The 10,794-nt window shown below is 40.3% G+C and overlaps 2 protein-coding genes and 1 long non-coding RNA gene across 3 annotated transcripts in view; 2 read left to right on the top strand and 1 right to left on the bottom strand.

The window, feature by feature from the left end:
- Positions 1,678 to 2,135, top strand: LOC109836155 (ubiquitin-fold modifier-conjugating enzyme 1; the record flags this gene model as incomplete). The annotated part of the gene is made up of 2 exons (XM_020404040.1): positions 1,678 to 1,848; positions 1,971 to 2,135. Coding segments are annotated over exons 1-2 (336 nt in total), but the record flags the coding sequence as incomplete, so codon positions are not given.
- LOC109836273 lies at positions 2,141 to 4,363 on the top strand. Its single transcript, XR_002245892.1, has 2 exons — positions 2,141 to 4,015; positions 4,085 to 4,363. It is a non-coding gene; the product is annotated as an uncharacterized LOC109836273 (long non-coding RNA).
- LOC109836269 (phosphoenolpyruvate carboxykinase (ATP)) overlaps positions 6,798 to 10,794 on the bottom strand; it is a 5,546-nt gene continuing 1,549 nt past the window's right edge. The window contains exons 3-12 of the mRNA XM_020404131.1: positions 9,974 to 10,152; positions 9,665 to 9,818; positions 9,455 to 9,539; positions 9,158 to 9,258; positions 8,574 to 8,872; positions 8,247 to 8,420; positions 8,089 to 8,154; positions 7,601 to 7,949; positions 7,329 to 7,497; positions 6,798 to 7,215 (exon numbers count right to left, since the gene is read on the bottom strand). Of these exons, the coding sequence (XP_020259720.1) occupies positions 7,072 to 7,215; positions 7,329 to 7,497; positions 7,601 to 7,949; positions 8,089 to 8,154; positions 8,247 to 8,420; positions 8,574 to 8,872; positions 9,158 to 9,258; positions 9,455 to 9,539; positions 9,665 to 9,818; positions 9,974 to 10,152 (1,720 nt within the window). The 3' untranslated portion in view covers positions 6,798 to 7,071. The remainder of the gene's footprint in view (positions 7,216 to 7,328; positions 7,498 to 7,600; positions 7,950 to 8,088; positions 8,155 to 8,246; positions 8,421 to 8,573; positions 8,873 to 9,157; positions 9,259 to 9,454; positions 9,540 to 9,664; positions 9,819 to 9,973; positions 10,153 to 10,794) is intronic.

Raw genomic sequence — 10,794 nt, 5'->3', positions numbered from 1 at the left:
ACAATATATAACAAGACATAACAATTTACTACCAAAAATAATAAGTTGCAACAAAATAATAATTTACAATAAAATATAACAATTTACGATCTATACAAAGCTAATGAAATAAAAAGTGAGTTATAAATAATTCAATAGAGTTTTTTTTTGTCTAAGAGTGTTTTATAATTGGGTGAATTTAAAAATAAATGGGAGTAAAACTTTAGATTTATAAGCTAAAACATTTATATTGATATTATATTATTACAGTATTCGGTGGTGGGAGGGCTTCAATTGGAGGTAGATTTTGAGGTTTATAGCAAAAGCTTCCTATTGGCTTTTTTTTATATTTGCTAAAATAATTGAGGTTTATATACTAAAACAGTTGGGCTACAGTGGAACACCCAATTGTTTTAGTATAGAGATTAATTTTTATAATGAGTGGGTTGTTTTTCACACACTCATATAATTTTAACCTTGATTTTCTTAAGTTTAAGTGTGCGAGGTCATGAACTTCAATCAAAACTTTGTGAGACAAAGTAGCGAAGAGCCATAGGCAAAGGCTTTGATCTATCAGAAAAATATATTGATTAATTTATTTATATAAAATTGAACAACTCAAAGAAATATAATTTAAACAATGTTCCTTATTTAAATTAGTTTTTCACACAGTTCATAGGGAAAAAGCATAAATAAATATATAAAATAGTAGAATTGAGTATTGAAAAGTGAAATTAGCTGGCGTCTCACCGAGTCGACTCGAAAAGCGTTACTTATGGGCACCCCTTGATACAAGTTAAAAGGCAATGTCGACCTCGAACCCTCCGCTAACAGCGCGTCGACATCACATTAAATGTTTGGCAGACGCCATCAATTCTCCATCCCCGGCACTATTTATAACATATCGGACCACGCCGGCTTCGTGCGCCACTTATCCCATCTCATTAACGTCGAAGTGACAACGCCCATTCTGCGACCACTCCACAGCTGACGCGCGTAAAGTCGACGCTGACTCAGCCGTCAGCTCAGACTCGGTGGGGGGGAGATTAAAATGCCCCTACCGCATGGTTATAAGAGGGACGACTATTCCCAATGCGAAGGTAAGCAATTTCTGAGAACATTTCTCCATTATACCGCACCAGAGAACTCGCGTTGTTCACTACTTTCCCATTCAAGCACATCGCTGACTTAGTCGTCGGAGAAACAACGAGAGAACTAGTCCTCGTCCTCTTACGACTTGTTACGCGTGCAAAGAACAAGCATATTCGGAGAAGTTAAGGGCCCATGCTCAATCTAACCCCAACATCATCCGTGTGATTATTAACATCAACAGAAACATGTATGTCTGGTCTCATCTCATCTCATCCCATCCGTCCAGTGCAAAAACGAATGTAATAAAGGAGAATATTTATTAATTAGCCATTGATTAATAATAAAAATAAAAATAGGAGGTGGGGGTTGGACCGAGGGGGAATCGAAGGGAGCGCCGCCTGGTCTGGGAGAGGGTCGAAGAAGAAGAAGAAGAAGAAGAAGAGGAGGAGGAGGATGGAGGGATGGGACCGAGCACGAAGTCGACGCTGATCAGATCCCGCTGGCTTTCAACACGCGGGGGCCAAGGGACGGGCTGCGTGGACGCAGAGGCTGAAGGAGAGTACGGGAGCCTATCGCCTACACTCATAAGCAAATCACACGACAACGATGTTCAGGATCTTTCGCCTCCCAACCCCAGGCACCGCTGGGCCGGCACGCTGCTGGTACGTCCACAACCTCCACCGCTACGAATTCAGCCTCCAGTTCGACATCCCCGTCACCTACCCTGCCACCGCCCCCGAGATCGAGCTCCCTCAGCTCGACGGGAAGACTCACAAGGTCTTACTTCGTCTCGTCTCGTCTCCCTTCTCTTCTTATTTCCTTGGTCTTTTTTTCTTTTTTTTTAATTTCCCTAAAGGCTCGATCCAACTGATCGATTCGGCTATCCTTCCCCTCCTCAGATGTACCGCGGTGGCAAGATCTGCTTGACCGTTCACTTCAAGCCCCTGTGGGCCAAGAACTGCCCTCGGTTCGGGATAGCCCATGCCCTCTGCCTAGGGTTGGCCCCCTGGCTTGCTGCTGAGACCCCTCTTCTTGTCGACTCCGGTATGATCAAGCACAAGGATATTTGCACTCTACCCTTTGAACCCTCTCTCGTATATGCACTCTACCCTTCCACCCCGAAGCTGAAAACAAATTTAAATAAATTAGAATTTACTGTTTGTTTGGATTGCATGCACTTTCCCTTTTCTGCTCGTGTTCTGCTTTTTAACTGCCCTTTTTTTTTTTATGCTGAGAACTTTTCTTGCTGAAATCACCAATTTGTTTCTCCTATATCATCACCCGGGGAAACTGTTTTGCAACATCATCAAAATAGAGTCAGGGTCAACTACAGCTAAAAAAAATTTCTCTTATTACACCGCACTTAACAAGAGACGACGAGGGAGGGAAACGCCAAACGTCACAACATATGCACTGATTCAATTGAGTTGGCAATTGCTAGAAATGTGCTTGGTTGTACACCAGAAACAAGGAAATTGGCCTCATCTAATTTTTCCCCCCCTTTCAATTGTGCCTTCATAAATTTCAGGTTGCAGTTTTTAGGTGCTTGGATTAGTGCTAGTTAGGGGATTGATTGTCCATTTTTCTAGGCTACCAATTTTCCTATTGCTTTTTTGTAAGTACCTTATGTATGTGTGTCTTGTTCTGTTTATATGTGGCATAAGAATTAGATAAACAGGTGCTATAGACGTACGGCATCTTTAGATGATAAATATACAGTATATCGTTTAAAAAAGAAGTTGAGAGGAGGTAAGGTTGTGCAAGCTTAGCGATTCATGACATGGGTTGCCACTTTTGTCCCTTTCATACTTCTATTGGAATTGTATGCCAATTGGGTTTATTCTTCTACTTTGCACTCCAATTGAGTTGAAATTATGTATTCCAGAGATGGTCACCGCTGGAAAATTATTTTTTAATTATGCTACGAAGGCGCAGACTTCTTTGTTCCATCTGTCTTGTTATTTAGCACCACCAAAATTATAGTTTGTGTTCGTCTAAACTTGAGCATACCCGGGGTCTCGTTTACATCATAAACAAGGAATAAAGGGTAAAAGGGGGAGAAGGAAAACTCTTGAGAACAAGCAAGTGCTAAATAGGGTGGTAAGAAGTGAAAGAGAGAAAGGAAGCAAGAAGAAAGAAGAAAAGGCAAGGCACTGATAGAGGAGAACAAAAAGGAAAGTCGCCTCTCACCGCATCGCATGACTTTCACATCGCATGATAAATTTTAGATGAATATGCTGATGATTAAAATGACTTTCTGTCAAACATACCAGTGAAGAGGAAGAGCAAATGTGTCCTTGAAAGCCCTTGCTAACACTATCATGATAGTCTTCTGAATGGGCAAAAATTATTGTTTTAAAGACAAAACCATTAAAGTGCATGGGATGTAATGTAATTTAGCCTATATTATTATTTTATTAATAGGCAAGACTTGACTTATTTATTCGAAAAACCTGCATCTCTAGGCTAGATGGTGAGAATTATGTAGAAAGAATGGCATTATTCTTCTGCTTGATCTTTCCTACAAGTCATCTAAATGAAAAATTAAAAATATCCGTATTAGAGAAGGTACACCTCTGATAACCTTTGCTTGTAGAAGTCTTAGATGTTGGGAGCAATTAGTATCAGACTGTGTGATTTATTGAAATGCGTTAATATTTTGGTTACCCCTATGCTTTAGGACACAGATGCACGATATTACCTTAAAGTTTTATGTCAAGTTCGATCAAGTTCTGTACCCGAAATTCTCCCACATGTTCATTTTTGTCTCCCAAATCTTAGTTTATCAAGATATGCTCTATTTATAGTATTTTACATCTTACACCAGGTTGAAAGATTAAGCTTTGATATGTAGCAATGAACTCAAGGAATTAAGCTCTGGGATTCTGAAGTAGATAGTGGTGAGACTCTGAGATGAGAACAAGTAGTTTTGTCAAGCTGAAAGGTTGCAGAGCTTTTCCTAGATAGTGGTGAGACTCTGAGATGAGAACAAGTAGTTTTGTCAAGCTGAAAGGTTGCAGAGCTTTTCCTGTATGAATGTGGATCAGGAGACCACCTTTTGTAATTAGTCAGTTCTATAAATGCAAACTGGAAATTTACAGTTTTAGTAAAATAGAGCGGTCCAGTAAAGTGCCATGGTCCCTGTAATATTGGAGGTCGTATTATCTTTAAGATGTTTCCCCCCTTTGAAATGTAGTTTGTGTAAGTTATTCTGAACTTGTCAGCTATAATCCATGATGTAGTCAAAACTTGTCTTGCTACTCTGTATTTGAAGCATCTTTTATTTGAAGCACCACTTGCTTAGGTACATACTGCTCGTATAGCTTGTTCAAGTTAGTGGCCTAGAACCAGTAGTTTATCTCCAAACGCTGGAAAACTAATTTTACAATAGTTGAATATTATTTGACAATATTATTTGACGTGCGATAAATTGTTTTAGATGTCTACATTTGTTAGATACCTTTTAGCAGACGATAGTTGGTAGAAAGTGGACCATTTCATTGTATGGATGCTAATTCAGTAAAATTTGTTTGATAGAGGACAATTGCTTTTTCTCTTAATTGGTGATGAAAGTTGGAGCATCTACAGTGAGTTAAGGTTGTGTACAAGTTTCTCCATGTGTTGGTTTCATCTGTTTGTTTGGCTAAAAAAAGAAGAAAATCAAAGAATAGGAAATCTATTTCTAAGAAAACTTGTTTTGAGATTGTTTGGTTGGCTAAAAAAAGAAGGAAATAAAAAAATAGGAGATGAGATGAGATTAGTTGTCACCATATTATTGGATGATGTGGGTGATTTTTTAAGAAAACTTGTTTTGATGTTGATTGGTTGGCCAAAAAAATAAGGAAATGAATTATAATAAACTTATTTCCTATAACATGTTCTTTTCTTGTGTTTGGTTCATTCTTAAAAATAAGAAAATAGATGAGATGAGATGAGTTGTCATTATTCTTAAAAATAAGAAAATAGATGAGATGAGATGAGTTGTCATTATATTATTGGATGATGTGACTCATACTTAAGGAAAAATAGATGAGATGAGATGAGTTGTCATTATATTATTGGATGATGTGACTCATACTTAAGGAAATCAATTTCCTTGTTTTTTTGGAGGAAATGGATGAAAATAAAATTTTAATGAGATGAGATGAGTTGTCACCATATTATTGGATGATGTAGGTGATTTTTAAAGATGAGATGAGATGGAGATGAGATGAGTTGGATGATGTGACTCATTTCTCATGTTTGGTTTATTTTTAGGAGATCATATGAGATGAGTTGTTGGATGAAAATAATATTTTATTGGATGTTGTGAGTGAGTTTTAGGGATTGAAATGGATGAAAATAATATTTTATTAATTTCCATGTACCCATTCCCTTTTCTTAGTTTTTAGGAAACCACCCAAACAGTAAGATGGAAACTAAGCCTTTAAAAGCAAGTTGTTCTCAGTGGAGCTCATCAAAACCGAACGCAGCCTTAAACAAAATACTTCCCACTTTTTCATTGAAGTAGCTTTTTTGATTTGTTAAGAAAATTAAAAAAATGTTCTTATTGACTCAAAAGTATAAGAAAACAGACATCTGGAAGGGTTGATCCAATTTTTTTAAAACCTCGGAGATGATGCAACCACCTGGCCTGGACACTTTTGATAGAGGCAACATCTTGCAAGTCATATTTTCTCCTTGTTCAGAACTTCTTAATTAATAGAATTTTGGAGGCCTGGTCTGGGGATTAAATAAGAGAGAGACTTTCTTTCTTCGACCGGCCGTGAGTTGCATTTGTGCGGTTTATTCTAGCCAGAAAACTTGATAGGTTCTCAACTCGCTGGTGAACGTGATGCGATAGGTGCTGGTGTGTCAAATGGAACGCAATAAAAGATGGAGAAGTTGCAGGTAAAGGAATATGGCTGAATCAAGCAAGGAACGCGAAGGGGCCACACAGCTTAACAATGCCTCTAAATGCCCTAATTACGCTTTGCTTACTACTCCAAGGTTGAGGGATAAATCTGCTTAACAATGCCTCTAAATGCCCTAATTACGCTTTGCTTACGCCAAGGTTGAGGGATAAGTCTGCTCTAACATTGTTTTCTGATAGGACTTGCGTTTGCTCTGATCCTCTAACGCAACAGTAAACATCATTTGTGATTTAGGAACTCTGTTATTATTATTATTATTATTATTTCCTTTTTTTCCTTATTAGTCAAATGGCTGCTGGTGAAGGATTTGTTTCCATTACCGTCGCAGATGCTAGGGACAAATCTGTATGGACCTGCTTCTTGCAAAAAACATGTCGATTTAAATCAGGCTATTCTTTTGTTCCGTTTCTTTGATATGAGAGGTCAAATAAGACTTTAGATGATGTTTGTGTGCAAGGTAGGTTGTTTCTGCTGCAATTTATTAAAAAAAACTGAATTACAAGGATTATAAATGATTTCCTTCCATATACAAATAAAATTAGAGGTTGATGGTTTGATCTATCTCGGCCAAGGTTTAGGAGAAGCAAAGTGGAGGGATACAGGACTCCGCTCGTATGCTCCAGAGAATTACCACAGAAAAGTTTTGGGTATTGGTGGAATCTCCCTGAAACATATAAACGTTTTCATGAAAAATTGATATCAAAGGTATCCCATCAAACAACCTCAAAACAAGAGAGATGAAAATCAAAACTCATAGCTGATTGAGATGGACATTGGCATAGCGCATATATATATATATAAAAACGAGAGAGAGGGAACACGCGGGCTCATTCAGCTAATAGGCATAGGAAACTTGTCCGATATAGTGTTTTTACATAACGATGTAAAAAGTTTATATAATAGATACTTGGTGATGCAACCATTGCAATTGCTGAACCTTGTATGCCCTCTTCCTCACCCACCCACCAAATCCTCAACAACATTCTCTATTTATTTTTCAGTTCATCTTTTCTTCTTCCTCCTCTCCAACTCTTTACATAATACATCTTAAGAGCGTTTTTTTCTTCTTGGGTTAAATGGAATTCTTTCAAAAGTTGGGGCCAGCAGCAAGGATCTCCTCCGTCAGCTTGCCATCCTTGCCTATCGTGTAGCTGGCAAACACCTCAAAATTCTTCTTGAATAAACCGCCAAGCTTCAGCAGGGTCTCCTTGTATGCGTCCTTGTCCTTCCACTGTCCCCCAACAACAAGGAGAGCCAACTCAGTTGAAAGTTCAAATACATCCAAATTTTCAACTGGTATTATACAGGGTGGCGAGTTTTAAAATTGATAATGTAAAAACTTACGGTGTTGACTGGATCCAGGATCTCAGATGGAACTCCTTCAATTTCAGTTGGTATCTCGAGTCCAAACACCTCCGTCTTTTTGTAATTAACATTCAAAAGGCTCCCTGAGTGAATGGCATCGATGATCTTGCGGGTGTACGGCAGCTTGATGCGATTGCCAACGCCATACCTGATACAATGAGAACGATATTACCACATTGTATGATACATTTCATATGAAATTTCTAAATGAAATTTCCTCATCTATAATGTCAGTACGCTTGTTATATTACCTTCCACCAGACCAACCAGTGTTGACGAGCCAACCGGTGGCACCATACTTCTGCATCTTCTCAGCGAGCATTGCAGCATACTTGGTGGGATGAAGCATAATGAAAGCAGCACCAAAACAAGCAGAGAAAGTGGCCTGAGGCTCTTTGATACCGTCCTCGGTACCAGCCACAAGAGCAGTGTAACCGCTGATGAAATGGTACATGGTCTGGGCGAGGTTTAGCTTGCTCACTGGTGGCAGTACTCCAAATGCATCGCACGCCAAAAGGATCACATTTTTAGGGTGTGGGCCGACGCAGGGTATCTTTGCATTCGGTATGTACTCAATCGGGTAGGATGCTCGAGTGTTCTCTACAAAAATTATTCAACCAAAGTGCATGTCATTAGTCTACTTTTAAAGAAGAGGAAACCATATATTGCAAATATCTGCCAAAGTATTTCCTCTTTTTTTGCCCTTCCTTAGAGAATAACCTCAGTGACAAATTTATACCTGTGACGGATTTATCAGTATAATCAACTTCCCGTGTGTGCTCCTCAAATACCACATTCTCAAGTACTGCAATCAAAAGATCCCAGCCATCACTTAACTGATCAAGCTACATAAAATCTGACAGAAATGCGAGAGAAAAGCACAAAGAAGAGGATTACCAGTTCCAAATTTTATGGCATTCCAGATATCAGGTTCCTTCTCTCTGGACAAATCAATGCATTTTGCATAACAACCACCCTCAATATTTGAGACACCATTATCACTCCAACAGTGCTCATCATCGCCAATCAGCAGTCTATTGTGATCGGTGGACAAAGTTGTCTTACCAGTACCTACGTCATAAGAGGACAGAGTCATTGGAAGGCAATGTGAACAAACAAACCCTAATATGTGATATTAGGATGGTGAAAGAAGAAAGCAGGGAGGGGATGGATACAGATGGGCAGGTGACGGCGATCACCATATTCCAGCATAGAAAGCTTTACCTGAAAGACCAAAGAATAGGGCAACATCGCCGTCTTTGCCCATATTGCAGCCAGAGTGCAAGGATAAGATTTGTCTCTTCGGCATGAGATAATGCATGACGCTGAAGAGACCTTTCTTCATCTCACCAGCATATTGGGTGCCAAGGATGACCATTTCCCTCCTCGAGAGGTTAAGGTCTATGCTGGTCGATGATGTCATATAGTGTGTGTATCGGTTACATGGGAACTGCCCCGCGTTGTAAATTGTGAAGTCAGGAGTACCGAATTCCTCCAGTTCTTCAGGCGTGGGCCGGATACACCTGCCATACACGCAGGTCATCGTTTCGTGTTCTACAACATTCTCTGCTATTTTCTACCTGTTACCTTAGTTATTCCTAATATTGCATATTGACTTGCAAACCAATTGGAAAAAGGCATCTCTAAGGCTCATCTCCACACCGCTAAAACATTACTAACGTGTAAAACAGTAGGCGAGGCACATCAAAAGGACGACTTATCTGAGGTTTTACTTGAGCAGAGAGGCCCACGCACGAGAAATATAGAAAGATTGACCATAATTGCGTAAAATTAAGCTTCATGCTTACATATTATTCATGAAGAGAGAATGGTACGCTCTTGCTGAGACGATTCGGACTTTGATCTTGTTCTCAGGATCCCAATTTAGGAACTGATCATTCACAAAAACCTGCCACCAGAGAGAGAGAGAGAGAGAAAACATATATCTTGGTTAGAACACTCTTAAACATTCACTGAATTTCCAAACTCCTCGTTCACGAAAATTGTACAAGGGAAACACACAGAATTATTCAACGGTAGAGTCAAAAGAGTATTCGACGCCTTAGAATAGTAGACAGACAAAGGCACAAAGCTGAAAGTTTTACCTTGTCCAAGGAGTTCAAATAGTCAACAGCCCTCTCCCTGTTCACCAGGAAAGTGTGTTCATCCATCTCAATGTTAGGCGAGCCCCTAGAGATGCAATTGAATGAAAAGATGGAGCAGCGAGCAGTAAGAAGGGAGGGGAGAAAGTGCAAAAATATCATTAGAGCATTAATCAGCAGAGGATGATGCAGCGTAACTAGGGAGGGACTTACTTTCCCCACCAGAGCTCATCAGTGGTAGTCTCGTCCTTGACTACACGTTTGTCCCTCGGAGATCGGCCGGTCTTAGCACCCGACAGGGTGGCCAGGGCGCCGCTTGATGTTACAAATGATCCATGCTCATACTTTATGGCTTGTTCATACAGCTCTGTTACAATTAATTAGGATAACGAGAGTAGTAACAAGTACATTATTTATCTATCTATCTATCCGGTGAAGTTTTAACAAAAAGAAGAAAATGAAGGGAAGGGGATGGATTAACTACACAAGAGTAGAGGCACTAGTACGGGCGAGCGTGATTACCGGAAGGGGAAAGGTTGTAGAGGACATGGGTGAACTTCAAGGCGCTGTCGCTGACACCGAAGGCGGGGGCGAAATGGTCATGGTGATGGTGGGCAACCTTGGGTGTTTCCGATTTCTTGGCTGGGTCCCCCTTCACCAACTTGGGCCCTGTCTCCCTCGTCAGTGATGCCAACGACGCGCTGCACACAAAATAGATGCGTCACAGAGTGGGGGGAGAGAGAGAGAGAGAGAGAGCGAGAGAGAGATAATTGGCTTAGCAGTTGGAAAAGATAATTATAGGTAGTAAAAAAGACTATTGATATAAAGATCATTCAGAAACAATCCGTTAGCTATGCAGTATGCAATCGAGTTTGAGATTTGGTTGCCAAGGGGAATGGAAAAAGTAAAGCAGAGAAGAGCATGGTTCCCGGTGCGTCTGCATCCGAGTCTGGCTCTGAGATCGGGAGCCGACAAGTCATTTTCAGGTGGGCGTGCTGCAACGCACGTGCATCCTGTTAACCCTACCCCTTTACTTGACCAATGCATTGCCAATTTTATTGCTACTATATACATCACGTACGTTTATTTATTTATGGATGGTATTAACATAACTATGATGCGGGTGTGGACCAGGCAACGCCAAATGAACCGAAGCAGTTTTTTTTTCTCAAAAAGTGATTCCCCACACCTGGCCCAAAGCTGCAAAGCATCTCACGTACATCAAAATAGGCGAAGGGAAGGCGAGGATGATCGCATTTGGGTCCGCTCCACAGGAAAGCGGTGAGCCTCTCAAGCAACACCACACCGACAGCAGAGCTTATTAGCTGCTGCGGCTGGGCTTT

Source organism: Asparagus officinalis, chromosome 4, assembly GCF_001876935.1.
Source record: "Asparagus officinalis chromosome 4, Aspof.V1, whole genome shotgun sequence".
NCBI lineage: Eukaryota > Viridiplantae > Streptophyta > Magnoliopsida > Asparagales > Asparagaceae > Asparagus > Asparagus officinalis.
The sequence above is the reverse complement of the archived record's forward strand: the minus strand, read 5'-3'. Positions and strand labels throughout refer to the sequence as shown.